At 48.2% G+C, this 20261-nt stretch overlaps 1 protein-coding gene across 5 annotated transcripts in view; it reads right to left on the bottom strand.

The window, feature by feature from the left end:
- Positions 1-20261, bottom strand: part of GDPD5 (glycerophosphodiester phosphodiesterase domain containing 5) — a 109724-nt gene that overhangs the window by 45950 nt on the left and 43513 nt on the right. For 3 of the 5 annotated variants that reach the window (XR_005699542.2, XM_040056305.2, XM_058419216.1), the window contains one exon: positions 13690-13864. Coding sequence is in view for 4 of the 5 variants with exons in the window: in XM_040056305.2 (XP_039912239.1) it covers positions 13690-13806 (117 nt within the window). In the remaining variant the exon portion in view is untranslated. Of the gene's footprint in view, positions 1-13689; positions 13868-16451; positions 16527-20261 lie in introns of those variants that run through there. The other 2 variants (XM_040056306.2, XM_058419215.1) reach the window with 2 other exon arrangements.

The following is a 20261-nucleotide window of genomic DNA, read 5'->3' as shown; positions in this document are numbered from 1 at the left end:
CTCCTCCTGTTGCTTTTTTTTCCCTCTCAGACACCCAGGAGGCTTCAAAGGCACTGTCCCCTCACCCACGGCCATCCCCAGAGAGCATTTCAGCACCAGGGCCGGGAGAACCTTCTCCTGGACCACATTCACCTCCCCAACTTCACTGCAGGCTTCTAAAGAAGACAAGAGCCCAGAAGTAGCTTTAAAAATCCTTATTGCCACCTCTGCAAAACCCTTCAATCAGCGGTCAGATTGTAATGGAGGCTTTAGAGCCATTTCAGCTTTTTACCTCTCTAATAGCTTTAAACATCGGTTGCAAGTGTTGAAAAATCTCAAATTTAATTTGTTTTCAAGCCACAGAGGCACTGGACTAATAAGAAGCTGAGTGCTGGCTTCTCATAAAGCTGTTTTAGTGCTCATAACCACTTAATGTGCCAGCACCAGCAGATGCTTCCCAGATTCTCCCTGGGGTACAATACCCAGGTTGGTGCTGGGATCCATTTACAAAGCACAGGTAAGAGCAGCACCTCAGGGGTAAAATGACTACTCCCACTTGGAGATAAGCCAGAAAGGAGGAGAGGAAGACAGGTCTTCATTTCCAAAGCTGTCCTGTAGCACTTTACAAGCCCTCAATAATTGGAAGGGGTGCAAGACTTGATAACAAAAGGGATCCAAGAGCATCTCACGCACGGCAGAGGAACGAGCCCAGAAAAGGGCCCAGAAAAGCAACCAGAAATTCCCTCCAGCCTCCACCACGAGCTGCGGCAAACCCCACCACCCATCAGGTTTGATGTGCCTGCCCAGCATCACTCTGCAAGGAGCAACAGGAACATTTCCAGGCAGCACCTGACTCGAGGGGAGCTCATCCCTCACCGCTGGCAGCCTTAGAGGCAAATGCACTCCCTTGGGACGCCACTGTGGGCAGCTTCCATGAAATGACAGGCTGGAGAACAAGTGGTAATTGATAAGGAAAACTATTTGGGAGCACAGGCAGTGTATTGAGTCATGAATCACACCCAGACAGACAGAGAGGGCAAAGAGAACTGCTCAACTTCAACCCTGTTGCAAAATGTAATTGTTTAGCAGCAGTTGTCAGTCGATTTAATACCTTAAAACATCTTGACAGCTCTGTGTGGCCTGGGTCACTTCTCCGTCACTTTTCCCCAGCTGCAGGAGAGCTTTAATGCTCTCACATGGATCTGCTTTGCAGGAACAAGCTCAGCCCAGGAAAGCTTTGTTTCCAAGAGCAGAAAAAAAACCGTGTTCCTGAATTGTGCAGGATTTTCTAGAAAAAGGAGTGAGAGTCACGGAATCATGCAATAGTCTGAGGTTGTGGGGGACCTTTTAAAGCTCCTCCAGTCCAACCTCCTCAGCAATGGGCAGGGACACCTCCCACTGTCCCAGGCTGCTCCAAGCCTGGCATTGGGCACTGCCAGGGATCCAGGGGCAGCCACAGCCTCTCTGGGCACCCTGTGCCAGGGCCTGCCCACCCTGCCAGGGAACAATTCCTGCCCAATATCCCATCCATCCCTGCCCTCTGGCAGTGGAAGCCATTCCCTGTGTCCTGTCCCCTCCATTCCTTGTCCCACATCCCTCTCCAGCTGTCTTGGAGCCCCTTTAAGCTCTGGAAGGAGACTGAAAGTGTCAAATGCCACTTCACTGACATGAAGAAACATTAAATTGACATCTTTAAAGCCAAAGATTGGTGAGGTAAGGGCCAGACCCCAAGCCTTGTGTTTAATTCATCTCATCATATCCACCATTCAGAGCTTTTAGTACAATTAAAAAAAAAAAAAAAAAAAAAAAAAAAGCCAAGAGGAGCACCAAATATTACAAAAAGCAGCACACAGTGTCGAATCCCAAACCCATCCAGAAAACTGAATGAGGAACTTGGGTTGAAAGGAACCACCAAAAGCAAACATTTGGGTTTTAAGTGACCCAAAAAGCGGTGACAGTTCAGCGTGTGGGTTGTTGAATGAAGAGCATTATCCTACACCCAAATCAGCAACTGGGGGGTTGAAATCACAGCACATCCATTGCATCAGCTCTGCCCACATCCCAGAAGTGGGGAGAGGAAAGGCAAAGCACTTCTGACTGCTTTGCTGCCTGAATCATGCTGCTATCAAGAGGAGTCTGTGCTGCCACGTCCCACTGAATGGATTACACGCTGAATTACAGTCCCCTTCTCCCAGCACACATTCATCTCCAAGGATGGAGTGCTGGCACAGAATCCCAAGGGAAATACCCCTCATTAGCTCCTCTGACCCCACTGAACCAGCTCTGCTCTAGCTGGAAATGAGATCAAGTGCCCTGACTGCACATCCCCCACTTAGGAACGGGCTTCTGCAAAGATGCACAACAAGCCAGGAAACAGCTCCCAGTCCCTTCTTCTGGCAGTGCCCCCCACTGCAGCTCATTTTGGGCTGCTCTGGCAGCAGGTCTGAGATGGAAACAGGAAAGGAGGTGAGGGGGAAAATGAGAACAAGGGAAAAATGGAAAGGAAAAAAATCCTAAATACCTTGAGATCAGCATTTCATAGAACCACAGAACGGACTTGGGATGGAAGAGACCTTGCTGGTGTCACCACGGAGGAATTCTGAATCCCTGGGATCATCCTTCTCCCTGGTACCTGGGGCTTCCTGGCAGCACCAGCCACTGCCCACTGCTGTGGAGGTGAGGCACGCGGCACTGGGGCTGATGCCACCAGAAGTCACAGTGAATTCGGGGGCTTGCAGGGTGTTCTCTGCACCTTTAGCTGCTTTGCCTTCAAATCCGGGCTCTGGGTAACATTCCAAGTGACCCCTGAGCAGGGCTGACCTTTTTATAGGTGACTGATTGGCTCCTACAGCTGTTACAGCATTTCTAATCCTAATTCCTAATCTGGGCATCCTGTGCCAGGAAACCCGATCCTCCCAGCCAAGGATTCCTTCCCCAGATCCCATCTCTTTCCTGTGTCAGTGGGAAGCCATTCCCTTTGTCCTGGCACTGCAGGCCCTTGTCCAAAGTCCCTCTCCAGCTCTCCTGAAGCTCCTTTAGGTATTGCTTTGTAATTAAGAACCGTTGCAAATCTGAAACTTGTGAAAGCAAATACCACACTCACACCAATCTATTCATTAGTTATTCCCACTGAAGACAATTAAAACCCTGAAGTGTAACAAGAGGCTCACTCCAGCTGCACTGAGCAACTAAAGGACAACTCTGAGCAGAATTTGTCTTCAGTCCCAAAGAAATTAATTTTCCAGCTATTCCTTTGTTCAGCCCTGTGGGCTCATCCCAGTGAAACTGGTACTAAGATGCCAAAATAAAAGCAGAGGTTGCTTTAAACTTTTTTTTGCTGCCATTTCAGCCCAGGCAAAGCAGAAGGATTATTTTAATTTTGATTTTCTCAGTTTCCTTTTATACAATACACCAAGCCACCTCCCATTTGGTTTAATACATTTGCAGAGGGCAGACTGGCCCCATCCCTAAATCCTCCCATCACAATAAAGAGCAATAATAAAGTTTGAAGTAGTGGCTACCCCAGTTTTCAACAGCTGCTGTTGGTGAAAATTAAAAATCTGTAACTTCAGAACCACGTTTCTATCAAAGGAATTCCCACATTCAACAACCATAAGGTATCCAATTCAAAGAAAGCAGGAAAAGCAATTTTTCACTTATCCACCCGGGACCAGTTCATCACAAAATAAACAAAACCAACCAACAAACAAAAGAATAATCTTTAAGCAACAACAGCAGAAATCCAGCAAAAATACAGCCTAAAGGTAATAACCCTGAATTAGTTTCTACTTCCAAGCAGGTAAACTCTGTGTCCTACAAAAGACTCAGAGCAGCTGAACAATATCCTAATTGAAAAAGTATGTGAAAATACAATATATGGAAGGAGGTCCCCGGGATCATCTCCTGTTCTCCATTTCTCAGAGGGAGTGTGCTCAGGAATAACTGCAATGCCTTTTTATCTCTCTAACAACTCCATGTGCCCACCCAAGGCAATCTCACTAGAAAACTTTTTTTTTTTTTTTTCCCAATTAAGATACTTATCAGATTTTATCTGTTAAACTGGAAAGGTTTCTCCAGTCACTCTTCAGGCGAGCTGATGGACATCAGTTAATTAAAACCAAGAAGAACAGACAAGTATTGGATCAGACTGGATCCAGCTACTGGAGCGTTTTATTTTCTTGCCCATCATCCTCCCTTCCTCTTCCCCAGGCTGTATCTTAAGTTTTTCCACAGAATCCCACACTGGGATGTGTTGGAAGGGACCTTCAAGACCATCCAATCCCACCCCTGCCATGGACAGGGACACCTTCCACTGTCCCAGGTTCCTCCAAGCCCCATCCAGCCTGGCCTTGGGCACTGCCAGGGATCCAGGGGCAGCCACAGCTTCTCTGGGCACCCTGTGCCAGGGCCTCACCGCCCTCCCAGGGAACAATTCCTGCCTGATATCCAAGCCCAGCTGGCCACGAGGCAGGAGTGAGAAGGAAGGAGCCCAGAGCTGACAGGCTGATCTCCTGCTCCTCCCAGAGCCCGTCCCTGTGCCCGGGCACAGGCAGGATGTCGGGCAGGACGACCTCCAGAGTCTGACCCAGCTGGCAAATCCTCAGCGCTCTCACATTTTGCTCCACAAAGTGCTGCCCCATCAAAACACAGACTTATTTATCCCACAGGATGGTCCAGAGGGCAAAGACACATCTGGTGACAAAAGCCACTGAATGGGCTAATGTGCCAAAGGCTTTCTGCCCCAGCTCTGCCAGCAACCCGGTGACCTGAAGGCCTAGAATAAAAAAGAGAATTAGAACGAGGCAAAACTGAAGTGCCTCTCTTTCAAGGGGAAAATTGATAAAATCAGGGTCTTCCCCAGCCTCCACAGGCGCAGCTGACATCAACAAAGACTGTCTGAAAGAGTGGACATGTCAGCTTTACCAGCATGAGGTTAGGGCTCGGCTTCCCAGAAACAAGGGTGCACTTGTTCCTGTATCTGCCAGACAAGGGGATGCTTTGTGCAATCATGTCTTTTTCTAATACTTGACACATGGAAGGGATTTACCTCTTTCTCCCTAAGATGTAAATGGGTTCAGTGCTATTTAAATGAATTCACTGCCAGAAGGAAACCAAATGAAGCCACTAGGCCCAGCAGCAGCTGAGTGTCCAAAGCCAGCATCCCGCTGGAGAGGAGGCAGAAGCTTGGCTTATTTATTCATCACTATTTTTTAAATCTCAGGAGTGAGGTGTTGGGGAGAGAAAATGAACAAGCAGCCATCCTGGGAGTAATTTCAATACTGGAGTTGGCTCATCACACTAAAACGTGGATATTTCAAGCCCAGCACACGACAGACACCGGTCCATCGTAGGTTCCACTTTGCCTTGTGCTGTTTATCCCTCAGTTCTGGAGAAAGAGGAATCCCTGACGGCTGCAGACAATAGCAGCAAAATAAGTTGGTCAGACTTGAGCACACAGCTACTGAATCCTGCATACACACACAGAGTAATTCTGCATCGACCTCATGGGGAAAAAAAAAAGCAGTGAAATGAGAGATCCTTTCCAGATACTGCTCAGCTACACCCCCACTTCTGATACAACTTGAGGCTCTCGAGCGTTTTGGGGAAGGAAAACCCCCAGACAAGGAGGCACAGTCACCGAGGGGTGGTTTGCTCAGGATGTGGGGTGGTTTGAGTGGTGACAAACCAGGCGTGGCGAGCAAAGCCTCCAGTCAGGCACCACAGTGAGTTCTGAATTACAGGAACCGGGTTTGTTTTTCCAGAAAGGCCGCAAAAAGTCACGTCAAAACAACGTCAAACGTGAAGGGACAACGGTGAGCAAGAACGAAAGAGCTCTGCGGTGAAAGGAGCAGTCTTGGGGAGCGGAAGAGCCAACACATCACCAACGCCAAAACCACCCATCTCTGCCCCCAGGCATCATTAGGGGGGATATTGGGAAGGAACTGTTCCCTGTGAGGGGGGCAGGCCCTGGCACAGGGTGCCCAGAGCAGCTGTGGCTGCCCCTGGGTCCCTGGAAGTGTCCAAGGCCAGGTTGAATGTTGGGGCTTGGAGCAACCTGGGACAGTGGAAGGTTGGAATTAGCTCATCTTTAAGGTCTCTTCCCACCCAAACCATTCTATGACTACAATCAAGAGAAGGGTCAGTTTCTGCTGAAGGGGACGAGGATCTGGGTCTCTTTCCTCTCCCTTTGCTCGGCATCCAGCTGACCTAATCCCACTGAAATGGTTGGGAATTTGAGTCCAGCAAGGACACTTCTGCATAAAGGGGATGTAAAAGCCACCAGACTCCTGCTGTTCGCACTCCCTGCTGCCTCCCCAGTGGCCTCAGACACCCAGCTGATGGGCAGGGAGGTAAGAGCTGCCCTCCTTGCACCCAGGGCCGTCTTTGGCACAGGCAGCATGATTGGAACAACCACCCAAACTCTACTTGTTGGTCAGCGGCACCGCTTTTCGTCACCCAGAAGTCGACCTTGACTTTACAGCCGGCTTCAGGAAAGCTCACAAAGAAGCCGATTCAGTTTCCAAGGTTGCGGGTGCACACTTCAAACAAAGCCTCGGTTGTTTAATTTTTTGTGCCACAATTCTCCCTGGAAAAGGGCCTCCCTTGACTTCACTGAAGCCAGTTGACTCTCAAGTGCTTGCTGACATCATCTGCAAATAAGTATCTGCCAAATCAAGGCTCAGAACTGCACGGTCAAGTGGAAATGATGTGTCCAGACCAGTTCATCAGCTTTTCTTCTAACACCTTACTATAGGCATGGCACAAAGGCAAAAATAATTAGTATAATATTCAAGGTTGAGATGAGTACATAGAGTAACAACCAAAAAACCATTAAAACATCCAGCCATGGACAAGCACATTTCCAGCTGCTGCTTATACCCTTGAAATCCCACTCAAGCTTGGCCATAGTTCTTCTGGAAACAACTTGGAGAAAAAGCTTAAATCTGCAACCAAACGCTCCTAAATCCAAGCTTCCTTTCCCAGGGGAACACACGAGGCAGTAAATGAAAGTCACAGATCAGCTTCGCAGCCAACAAAGAAGGGTCATTATGTATTTCAGCTTTGCTAATCAATTTTGTTAATAAGCTGTGTCAGCAGCACAGAGGTTCCCAGTTCCTGAAACCACAAGCATTCCTGGAACCCAAGCACTTTGGATCCCCACCCAGACCCCACAGGCAGCAGAGTCCTCTCCCAAACAACAAACTGGCAGATGACTGAAATGTTTTGTGACCAATGCCAGGAATGCCACACCTTACATATTTCCAAGTTGTTCTCTTCCCTGCTGACCATTATTTCAGAGAGGGGCATTTGGCAAAGGCCTGGAATAAGAGGACAGAGGAGAATGGCTTTAAACTGACAGAGGGCAGGGTTAGGGTGGGATATTGGGATGGAACTGTTGTTCCCTGTGAGGGTGAGGACCTGGCACAGGGTGTCCAGAGAAGCTGTGGCTGCCCCTGGATCCCTTGGAAGCATCCAAGACCAGGGTGGATGGGACTTGGAGCAACCTGGGCTAGTGGAAGGTGGAATTAGGTGGTCTTTAAGGTCCTTCCCAATCCAATCCATTATGTGATCTACTCCCAGACTGGTTCCTTTCCCAAATTCCACCTCTTCCTCTGCACACCAAGGATCATCACCACAAACTAATCCTGCTCTTTCCTATTCCCTCCCTTTCATTCATTTACTCCCGCTGGGGCCAGGTTTCCTTATCTAGTTAAATTTCGTGGTCATTTTGAAACCACAAACATCCTTGAGGCATTTCCACAAAGTCTACTTTTATGAGAGATGAAAAAAAAATCCTTCCACTTGGACAGGAAAAAAAGGATCATGAAAAGCCTTTTCCACTGGTCCCTGCACTCTCCCAGTGCATCCAGCCACCCAGGAAAGACGCACTGCAAAGTTGCTTTCCAACATTTTCTGCCAACTATCCTTGGATCTGTTCCAGGACACCCAGGAATTCATGAGAGAGGCTGGAAAAGCAGAGTTGGTGAAGCAGGAGACCGGCAAATTCAAGCCCAAATGTAAAGTAAATCACTCGAGTCCAACTCAAGAGCAGCAAGCTCACATTCGCTTCCCTCCAGGTGAGGAAAACCAAGTCTCCTCTGGAAAAGGGCCACAACTTTTCACTATTCTGTCAAGATCAGAGAGAGAGAGAACTTCTGACATTGAGACTCCCACAAGTCAAACTTCCATGATGTCAATACCATTTCACTTTTCTCGTTTTCTCTTCTCAAAATTCACACTTGTGGCTCCACACATGGGAAAGGACTAAATGTCTGAGTAAAGAGAGACACAAGGAATTATCCTGGGATTAACAGGATCACAGGTTCCCATTGCCTCTTTGGAAAAAAGGAGTTATATAATTCAATTGTAAAAGTCTAGCTGTAACAACAACTACACAGCAGAGAGGAAGAACATTTGTTTAGGAAAACAAGCAGAAAAAACACCTCATTTTCCCCCTTCTTGGAGGGAATTCAGAAAGTATTCTACCTTGATGCTGTGTGAACAATCTTCATAGCAATAGGTGTAAGATTGTTCTGGTCACAAGCCCCAAATCTGGCACCATAGCAGCTGCTGCGCAGAAAATTAACTGCATCCCAGTCAAAACCAGTACTGGGAGCTCGCTGGGAGAGGCTGGAAAGGCTTTCCCACATGGATTAAACCTGGGGTTGATTGAGCATATTCAAACCAGTCGAGATTTTACAAGAGGGGCTGCACCACTTTCCTTAGACTGGAGGAGCACTGCTGTACCCAGGTGTCCAGGGGAAAGAAGAGAGCTCTGTAAAAACACATGGCCGGCTCCAAGGGGCCACGGCCCAAAACCCCCTCCTCGCCCCCTCTCTTCTTCCCCCTTTCTCCAGATGCAGCTCAGTTCAGTGCTGCTGGTCAGAGCCCAAAGCCACGTTTTGCAGATGCTCTGCAGTAAAAACCTTTGACACCTCTAAAGCTTTGTAAATCCCAGGGCACGTTAATCACCCAGTCTGAGCCCATAATCCCAGCCCAGGCCCCACAGTCAATGGGTTTTGCAGACTCTCCCCCACAGGCAGAATGCCTGTATCAGGACCACGCCAGAAATTCAGCATTTCTCAAATGTCCACCCTGACAGCATTTAGGGTGCACCACAAGATTAGGCTCTAACACTGTGGCTTTCCTGCGGTTTCCAAGACTTGGAAACTTCCCATCCTTCAAACCAGCCTTGCCGAAATAGGGAACCTCTTTGACATAGAGCAAGCAGGTTCATCCCAACCTCTCCAGGAGCTGTCTGTGGGTGTGGAAATCAAAGAGAAGCAAGGTCCTAACAAGTTAATCCCAGTTCCTGAGGCTGGAATACCACTCTTGCTCTTTGCCAGTCCTCCACAGGATCCTGCCGCCTCTAAAAGAGGCCTTGCTCCTCCATGAAGGCCAATAAATGCTATACCCAGTCTAAACCAGTAGCACTCCGCAAAGTCCGGTCTGAAGGCGCCAGACAAAGCAGATGCAATTCCTGCCTGGCTCAGCTGTCACACGGATTTCAAGCAGCTTCCCTGCACAATCATCCACCTCAAAGCCTCCCTGTAAAGTTAAGGGCTCAAAGGTGAATTGTAAAAGATGTTTAAGTGATCTGTAAAACCCTAAACATAGCCTGGTTTTGCTCTCATTTCCAAGCATCATGGGGAAAAAAAACCAAAACGGAATCACAGAATCAGAAGAGTTTGGGTTGAAAGGGACCTTTAAAGATCATCTAGTCCAACCCCCTCTAATGAGGGGGGCACCCTCAGGAACAACAAGGAAAAAACACGTCGATATTTAATGGAATGACTGGATTTCCCTGCATTTAGCCCATCAAGCCAACATGATTGGACACATCCATTCACGGGGACTCAGCTCTGAATCACGGGTCACATCCAACATGCAGCATCCAATGCTTCAGTGCCCAGCCTCAAGTCAGACAACCTTGAAAGAGCCTCTTTCCCTCAAAAGCTCCTGTGCCCTCAGGCCTACGGTCTGGAATGCTCACAAATTGAAAAACACAGGGAAAAGGGCAAATTAACCCATCCTCTAAGAGCAGATTTCAGCAAAGCAAGCAGTTTCTGTGACCAGTGACCTCTGGCCCTTTGGGAATAGCCCTGACAACGTCCCAGCTCCAAAGCCCGTGGCTTAGATCATCTGTTCAGGTCATTTCACAGCTCTGGCCAAGTGGGAATTACAAGAGCATTTCACCAGAGAGTGAATTAATGCACGAAGCCCAGACACAGCGCTGCAATTCATTATGCTGATGGATCACAGCTCCTCGTTTACCTTCGCACAAAAGGACCCCAAAAAGCCATCAGAAGCTTCAGCTGGAGGTCATGTGAGGCATTTAACCAAATGGACTCGCTTCAATCACACACATTTCACTTGAAGGGCATAAATCCTGACAGGGACTGCCCAATTCATAGGAAAATGTTGATGCATCATTTATGGACTTGCAGCTACATGAGCAGCAGCAGATAAAGGCAGGGAGAAGCTTTATTGGGTATTTCCCCTCATCTCCCCTCTCCCACATCATCTCTGTTCAGACAACTTGCAATTAGGAAGAGGATTAGGAAATTTCTGATGGAAAGGAAGACCATGTTTTGATAGCTCAGCCCAGCAGTCAATAGAAGTGGCTGCTTCTCTTTACTGGATAGATTAAAAAAATATCATTGCTATTTCTTTGGCAGGAAAGCTTTGTCCCCTCTCCCACCCAGGATGATTTCCAAGGTGGGATATTTGCTGTGTACAAACAGCAGGGGTTTGGAAGCAATATAAAAATTCTTCCAAGCATTTTCTCATTCTTCATAATATCGTTGGTTGAGTATGTGATGAACAAGCTGTAGTTAGATCAGAAATTCCCTCCTCACAGCAGCTACAGAGATTATAATGATCTCAATCTCAGCAAGACCATTTCTCTCCCTTCATGTGTCTTTCATTTAAAAAAAAAAAAAAAAGTGAAAGGGGATCTTGCCATTAAAGCTGAGGGCCCACAATAGAAAAACGGAATTTTGCAAATGTTCAGAATTTTAAAAGGAGATCAGAGTATATTGGTTGTGTGCCTTCAGCCCCTCTCTTCATTCTCAAAGGTCAGAGAAAAAGAAGAGGATAACGACAATTCCAGCAAGCTGCCTCTCAAAAAAACCTAGAACTCAGGTGTCCAATTAAAATCCTCATTTTCATGTAAATTTTTAACGTGGAATAGAAAGCTTGATGACCATAGATTTGAAGGAAAAAGAGAGGAATCATTAAAATTCTGGCTGTTGAGATGCAGCACAATTCAGACAACAAAGACTCACAGGCATCAGCTGAAGATATCATGGAGGCCAGGTTGGGTCATGACCCAAATTTGGATGAAAGCCTTTTATTCTGGGGAGTTTGATGTTTTAACAAGAAAGCAGATAACACAGCCTGCAGCTCATTTTAGTCTTTCTTCTCTGACTCCTGCTGCTGTCTCCATCTCTCTTTTACCAAAGTGGAAGCTGAGGCCTCACGTAGACTTTAAAAAGACCAGCTCAAACTGGACATATTTTTAAACCTGGATCAGCTAGCTTTAAACACAACAAATTCCTTTCCAGCATTAGCAAAAACCAATGGAAATTCCAAGTAGATTTGGAAAGCTGCCACTGATATTTTTTGGTAGCGCAAGCAGTGGCAGATTACACTGAGAAATTCATGGCAACTTCTCTGTAAATTTTTAGCCAAGAGCTGTAAAGTTCTGCTGGCTCGAGGTAGTCACCCAGACCAAGCTGGCCAGGCTGAAAGCAGAGGGAAAACAGCACCAACATTCCTACTCTGCAAAAGGAAATTTGTTTTGGGCTGCACAAACTCAAGCCGTGACTTTCCAATTCACAGGGGAGCTCCCGGCCAAGCTGCACCGCCAACAACGGCTGCAATTCACAACCAGGAGCATTTCTGGCACGGGATCTGCCACACAGCCCTGTTTGCTCCTTCACAGCTGCTTTTCCAAGAGGAAAAGCACTCCAGAGCCAAGAAGATCCCTGGTTATAGACTTAAAAACAGAACAGAGGAGCCAAGCGATAGGAGAGCAAAATTAAGCATTCAAAAGGCAACCAAAGGGCCCCCTGGGAGCACTTCCAGATGAAACAAGAATTAAAGAAGAAAAAAAACCCTCCAATTTAACTTGTAAGCACACTTTAAAAAAACCATCCCAGGCAACATGGGAGTACAGGAAAACAATAAAATAAAATCCTTACCCAGATGATGTAACAGGGTGGATTTGACAGCAGTATTTTCACACTTCGCTTATCAACATATCACAAGACCTCATCTCACAGCCCAGAACAAGAGGGGAAGTGCAAGTCGAGTCTCATTGCCTGGATTCGCCCTGCCAGAGCTCTTACAGTCTATATTTATCCAGGGGAGGGAAGAGTCACCTCCAAAAGCTTTCCCATTTATCCCCAGCTTGCTCTCACCTTCTGCTGCCTTTCATTGAACCCCAGAAGGGTTGAGGTTGGAAGGGACCTTAAAAACCATCCAGTCCCACCCCTGACATGGGCAGGGACACCCTCCCACTCTCCAAAGGTGCTCCAAGCCCTGTCCAAACTGGCCGTGGACATTTCCAGGAATCCAGGAGCAGCCACAGCTTCTCTGGGCACCCTGTTCCCCTGCCTACAAACTCATTGTCACATGCAAGAAAACAGAATCATGAAGGTAGGAAAAGATCTCCAAGACCATCAAGTCCCTTCTGGGACCAAAACACCACCATGCCCACTAAAACCACACCACAAAGGCAGAGATGCTGCAGAAACGCAGCACCTACATATCCAGCCTAGGGTGCTGCAAGCAGCAGAAGGAGTAAAAAACCACAAGGAAAGCGTTCTCCTTTCCCACAATATAAACAGATTTGGGCACAATCAATCCCCTGGAGCATCATCACCAACCCCACTGTGCCCATCTCCACGTCAGCCATACAGGGGGGACCTCCTGCCACGGTCAACAGCTCCCATCAAACATCCAAGCCAATAAAATGTGGGTTTGTTATTTTCTTTTCTTCTTGTTAGAGCCGGAATTAGAGCTCAGGACATGCAGTGTTTGTGTTTGGACTCAGATGTTTATTAATTCTTGTCTATAGCACAGTCTCACAAGCTGTGGGCTCTACCTAGCAAGGTAGAAAATGGCCCTGTCTCTAACTCTCTACAAGGCCTCTAACTCTCTACAAGGTCTTTTAAGAACAAACTGTCCAATTATGAGATGACACCTACATTATTTTTACTTTTAATCCAATAACCAAACACCTGTGGTCTGCAATGTGTATTTTTCTACCCAATTACAAAAAAAACCACCCAAACCCATGAAGAAGATGGAAGGACTTAGCCTACTATATAATAAAACCTTAATTTCTAAATTTTTTCACCCTGTGATATCACACACTTCTATTCAAACTACACACCCACAGTCCCAGTGTTATCACTCAATTCTGGAAGCCTGTTTCACGGCCTCACGGTCAAATGCAGCGTTTGCTTGAGGGTCAGTGCCTGTCAGCACAGAAAGTCTGAAATTCTCAGCGCCCAGGGTTCCAACATCTGCCCCTCTTGTCTGAACCATGTTTGAACCATGAAAGCTGCTTTGACAGCTTTGCTTTTCTGCACTTCCAACAATAAAGAAGAAGAAAAATATCAAATATTCCATAGTTTCAACCAAGACCAGCAAGCCAACGGGACAGGGAAGAGGTGCCAGGCACTGCTGTCACCTGCTCACCTTGGTGGTGTCATCATGTGACCGCTGGTACCGTTTCCAGCGGCAGCCGTAGATCCCGGTCAGACAGGACAGACATAGCTGGGGCTCGTAGTACTGCAGGGGTTGGTGTTTAACCATGCTCCTTCCAGCCCCTCCGGAGCTAGCTACCACAACTCCATCAGCTCCTGGGAGCGCCCTGAGGCAAAGGAGAGAAAACAACAACAAAAAAAGAGGAAATTAAAATCCCGAGCGATATTTCAATACGTTAACAAGCAATTTAATAATTAACCATGTCCTCTGGCTACTGAGAGGAGGGATGAGAATCGGATCTAGTCCCAGCCCTGTCAACATCTCCCACTCCTTACTCAACGAGACCAAGAAGCTTAATCAGTCGGCAAGTTTTATTTCCTTGTGCAGCTTCTCCCACACCACCGAAAGCAAATGTGCTCACAGGAGTTATCGGTAGGGAAAGCCACGTGAGGACAAAAGCAGGAGGGTGATGATCTGCAGCCCAGGTGACTGGGAACAACCTGAAAATCGATTTAGAGACCTGCACAAAGCTGAAGCTGAGCCAAGCTAAAGCAGTTTAGCATCAGCATCTCATGGAGCCTGTGTCACCTGCAGAAAGGGCATCACAGAACCATGGACTGTCCTGAGCTGGAAGGGGTCCAGCAAGGATCCCTGCACAGGAAAACCCCGAGAATATAGAACACAGTGTATGCACACAAAATATATAACACAGATATTACCCTCTCCCTTTATAGACCTCTCAAGCGCCCACAGGGATGCAGAGCTGTGGTTGATCCCACAGCACAGGTTCTCCACAGCTTCCTGAAGCACAGGGGTGCACGCACAGCCCCACACACTGCTGCTATGTGCACCATCAGTGGGCTGGGAGTGGAGTTTGACAGCAGCTGAGCTTGCAAAGCACTTGCCCACCTTTCCCCAGAGCGCAGAGCTGTGTGCAGGCTGTGTGGGCACTAAATCCTACCCTCTCCAGGGGAAATGCTTTGCTTCCTCACATGTGGGATTTTCCCAGGGCTCAGGTCTTGGGAAGAGCTGTGACAGCTGAGTTGCCACATCCTCACGGGCATCAGCAAAGTGTGGCTGGGCCTGGGGAGACGCACCAGCCACCAAAAAGCTTTTCCTTGACACATCCCACGGAAGGAAGCCTCCAACAGCAGGGCTGGCCGTATTTTCCAACCCAGCCGATGCACGAGGGGATGCCGCAGGCAGCGCAGACACGGCGGTGGGGTGCAGCAATGTCAGCAGGGGCGCAGACGGCTCAACCCTCCCAGCTCCTGCCCGTGCCCGTGTCCATCCACGCTCCGCGCTGACAGCCCAGGACAGCCTTGCCCTGACGCTCATCAGGAGTCAGCATCCCGGAGGCAGGAGGTTGCTGTGGCTCCAAACGCAGCAGTCTGTCACCAGGCTGTCCCCGGAGCCCTCTCCCCCGGGCACAGAGACGGCTTTGTGCTTTCAGCAGAGCTCCCTGTGCTGCTCGGGGCGCTGACCCCAGCGGGGGACACGAGGTGGGCGCCACTCACACAGCCCTGTGCCAGCCCTGCTCCCCACGTGGCTCTGCTCGTCCCCCCGGGGGTGACAAGCGAGGCGGGGGCACAGCCAGCCTGACACGGGGCTGTTTGCGGATCCCGTCCCCGCCGTGCCCTCCCAGCTCAGCTGCTGCGCCACCTCCGTGCCCTCGTGTCCAGGTCACCTCTCCTCCTGCTATTTATAAAGCTCAGCATCAGTCACTGCTCAAGTTGCCTCCCGTCTTCAGCTTCCAGACCACCCCTAGGAGATGAGTCTCCCCCTCTGCCTTGGCACCACGGGCACAAAAGCTGTCACAACGGGACAGAAACACCGAGGATGTGCAGAACTGGACGCTATTTAAAGGTCTTGGGCAAAACCGTCCTCCCTGCCCTGAAGATTCCAAGCGTGGAGTGATGTACAACACGCTGAGGGATCCGTGCAAGATGTAAAAACCATTCACAGCCTATTAACAACTCCCCAGCCAAACCCCTTATTCCCACCCTGAAAACCTAGAAGGCCACAGTTGTTCCAAGCAATCCTGTACGAATTCTGCTCCAACGGACAGCATCTCTCCTGATTTCCACCTCCTCCTGCTTTAGTCATGCAAGGCGTGAGGGCATGGGAAGGGCATGGGGGCATGGGCCAGCTCCATCCGCTAAAGCTTTCACTGGGAGTTTCATTCGATCACTTGTAAGAATTGTGTCGATTTGATAGGAGAGAAATCCTTCCCCCTGTGAGGGTGGGGAGGCCCTGGCAAAAGTTACCCAGAGAAGCTGTGGCTGCCCCTGGATCCCTGGCAGTGTCCAAGGGAAAAGACAGCTGAAAAGGCTCTGTAAGGCACCGAGTGAAGCACCCTGGCTCCTCTCAGTGCAAAGGCAGGCACTGTGGGAGCCCAGAATTCCAGGCTGCTCTCCACAAAAGCTCAGGAAAAGCACACAAACACACACACCCCACCCCCCCCCCCCCAAAAAAAAAAAATCGAAGATGAGTTTTAAAAAATCCACTCCTAAATACAGTGAATTGCATGAGGCACAACCAACCAGTCTAAAATCATTCCCTCTTCTCCATGAGCGTCACAGCCAGATCCATAAAAGATTCCATCCAAACCAGATGGGAAAGGACAAAACGCATCACCCACCCTCCCCTACGGACACCTGAGCAGCAACAGGAGCTGCAGGGAGAGAAGCCACACTGATACCATCTGCCCAGAGAGCCTTGCTTGGCCAAGAGCATGGACTCGAAATACTTACTGCTCCTGCTTCCAGAAATGGAGTTCAGGGAGCAGCAGAAAGTCTGCAGCACCTCACAATCACTGTTCCCATGACATCTCCAGCTGTCGAGGTGGAGAAAGCAGCCTATGAATGATTCAGCCCACTGCTGGTTAGCATTACATACAGAAATGAAAACAGGAAGCAAGACAACAGGCATTAATTATTCAAATCCAGCAACGTGCACCAGGAGGGAGGGGGGAGGAAAAAAGAAATAAAATACAAAACACAAACCCACTCATGCTCTCAGCCTTGACTTTCAAGATGCATCATCTGCCAACGGGCTACGAGCTTCTCAGAGCTGAGTAACCAGCTCGCTTGTCCAAAAAGGGGGAGAAGGGTAGATTCCATCTGCAAATACAATGGGAGCGCTTTCCAAAGGCTCCAGGATGCCTAATTAGCACACACCGCACTTCTGAGATACTGAAGCGGGGGTATCGCTTACACATTATTCCTTTCCAAACAGCTTTGGAAAAAAAAAGAAGGGAGAACTGGAGTTGCAAATTTAAAAGTGAAGCTCTCTGGGGAGATCTGGCCTAAAAATTTTTGAGTTTTGTCTCTCTGAGTTAACTCCTCCATCCCTGTAGTCTCAGGGCAATATTCAGAAACCTGGGCTGGAGAGGGAAGGCAGCAATCAGGATCGATCACTAAAGCACCTCAGCGCCCTCATTTCAGTGAAGGGAAGAGCAACGGCACAAGTCCTGAAGTGCTCTGAGTAAATAGTGAGGATGAAGCTCCAGAGGAGCAAGTTTCACAGCCTTTCCCAAGGCTTGCTGCAGTCCAAGCCCTCCCCTTTGATTCCCCCTTCAAGGAGACTGAGGGGAGACCTCACTGCAGGTACAGCTTCCCCACGAGGGGAAGAGGAGGGGCAGGCACTGACCTCTGCTCTCTGGGACAGGGACAGGACCCAGGGAACAGCTGGAGCTGTGCCAGGGGATGTTTAGGTTGGATATCAGGGAAAGGTTCTTCCCCCAGAGCGTGCTGCACACTGCCAAGGCTCCCCGGGGAATGGGCACGGCCCTGAGGCTGCCCGAGCTCCAGGAGCGTTTGGACAGCTCTGCCAGGGGTGTACGGGGTGGGATTGTTGGGGTGTCTGTGCAGGAACAGGAGCTGGACTGGATGATCCTTGTGGGGCCCTTCCAGCTCAGGATACTCTGTGGTTTTTAAAAGATCAGGGACAAACAGCTTTACTGCACCTTCCAGCCTCACCATGGACCGCTCTGAACACCCACCACGGTTTGCTCAGGATGGTTTGGATCAGCACATCCAAGGGAAAACCAAAACACAGCCAAGGACGCTTTGATGGAGGCTTATGAATAATGAAATCATGGAATCATTAAGGCAGGAGAAGCCCTCTAAGATAATGGAGTCCAACCATGAACCCAGCACCGCCAAGGCCACTGCCAACCCGTAGAATCTTGAAGTCTCAGGAGACGTCGGAGCAAAGCCAAACCTTTGCAAAGAGGCAGACACGCATTTGTCCCCAATAACTCCACCCATGCAGATGTGGAAGACACCTGTGGTCTCCTGCAGGATTTCCACCTGCCGAGGCACAGCTGGGAAGAGCCATCAAATGGAAAACCTCAGCTTTCCACGAGGATGCTCCCACAGCTTCAGAGAGGCAAAATTGTGGGGAGAACTAGGGGAAGCAGCGTGTGCTCCCCATATGCCTGGAGAGGCAGAGGGACATTCAGAACCAAAGCAAGCCCTGAACACACAGGCTCCCACCTCCCAAAATTCAGGCCCAAGGAGACTCACCCCACTTGGAATGCAGATAAACATAAAACATAGAGACTCATGGGGTATTTGAGGTTCATTTTTGACATTAACTCTTTTTAAAATGAGCTTTGACAGATTCTACTGATTTCCATATGAAAAGAAGTGTTTTTTCCTCTCGTTGGTGACTCCTGGGATCACTGTTTATCAAGAATCTCTCTAAATTCGACATCTCCATCTCTTCTAAAACTTGTATCAATCTAATTATGCTTAAAACCTCGTTAAGCAAATTATTTCCTATGCCAGTTAGGTGCGAACATCCCTGATAATCAATTAGCCCTATTGATATGCTTGTAAGGCTGCTTGTCAGTCGTTTCCCTAATTATACTGGAAAATCCCGATCTTCCTTAAACACCTCCTAGAAAATTAAGCTATTCCAGAGCAAACTCTACAGTTCTATGCACAAACAACATAAGAAAAGAAAAATAGAAGAGAAATCTCTATTGCCCAGCCAGGGCTGAAATCACATCAATTATCTAAATTCTTGGGATTTTCATGCACTCTCCCACTGGTTTTCGTACACTTTTTTTTTTTTTTTTTTTTTTTTTTTTGGTTATTAATACACCGAACTCATCCAAGCCAAAGTAATGCAATTTCATTTTCCCCGATTCGGAAAATGGAAATGGAAGAGGGTCAATATCCCCATCTGTTTAATAACAAGCTATTACTGAGGGCTGTTTGCTCTGGCCACTCCCAGGGGAGGAAACTGAGATGCACACACATACACAGACACACACTGAGCACCATTTTCTACCTTTTGTTGGCACAAACCCAAAGCATCTCAGCTTGCAAGATCCAAGATTTCATTTCAAGGCGGGAATGGGACACCCAAAAGCCATCCAACAGCCTCAGGGGATTCATTTTTGGGGGTGAGGATGCCCAGGCAAGGACCCCTTGGATGACCCACCAGAGTTGTTATTCCCAACACGTTGTTACTTCCCCACTCTGGAAATCAGGTTGGGTCAGAGGTCTCCCACCCATTTTTTCCAGGCTGTAAACATTCATTTTTACATTGATAATAGTGCACAAACAAAAGCAGCAAATATATCAAAACTCCAGTCAGCATCTATTTTTTTTTTATCCCCCTGGCAAACAAACAAAGAAGATAAACTGCAGCAAAGCATCCCTTGCCATGTGCATGTGCAATCTTTTGGATGAGAACTGAGGCGGGAAAGACAACATCCTTGTCCTTAGAGCTGAGCCCTGCTGCCTCAAAGACAGAAGATAAGAGTGGGGGGAAAAATAAATTGAAAAAAACTGAAAAGAAGGTCTCCAGGCCATGTGTTGGTGTGGCAAAGTGCTCAGAAGCACACAGCCCTGTCTCTCCGAGATCCCAAAAATCCATGGCTACATCCCAAGCCGGGGAGAGCCTGCAGAGCCACTTTGATCCCCCAAAGTGGCAAGGGATGACCCAAACAGACACATCCCAAATATGGAGCCCCTGTGAGTCTGACCTCTTGTTTATTGTTCTTAAATGTTTTCCACAAAAAAAGAAAAAAATTTACAGCTTTGAATCTAGGGCAGCGTGTAGTTCGAGGGTTGTACACTTCCACTTAATGAAAATTCAGACTTCAAAAGATAAATACTTCAAAGGGATTACAAAAGAAAAACTTAGACTTTAATCTCCCTAAATAAATAAGCACAGGACGGACTAACGCCCTCTGCAACAGAGCTTCTTAATGTTTTCCACCAACTGAGGCAGGAATGGGTGCCTGGAACTTTGAAAGGGTGGAAGAAGAGGAACAGGGCACCGGAAAAACCTGTATAAACTTCTGGCAGAGCAATAATTAAACACAATCTCTGCATTCTGCACAAACCTTGCAGGTCGAGGTGTTGGCACAGCTCTGAGAAACCCCAAATCTGCTGCAGATCCAAAACTATCAGGTGAATCCACAAGCAGGTTCTGAGGTAACTCCAAGCAGCACAGCACAGGTGGGACATGAGGCAAAACATGGGACACTCCAGGTCCCCTCTGCCAAAGAATTTCTGACAACCTGAAGATAAAAAGAGCTTCAT

Source organism: Hirundo rustica, chromosome 2 (assembly GCF_015227805.2).
Source record: "Hirundo rustica isolate bHirRus1 chromosome 2, bHirRus1.pri.v3, whole genome shotgun sequence".
NCBI classification, from domain to species: domain Eukaryota; kingdom Metazoa; phylum Chordata; class Aves; order Passeriformes; family Hirundinidae; genus Hirundo; species Hirundo rustica.
The sequence above is the reverse complement of the archived record's forward strand: the minus strand, read 5'-3'. Positions and strand labels throughout refer to the sequence as shown.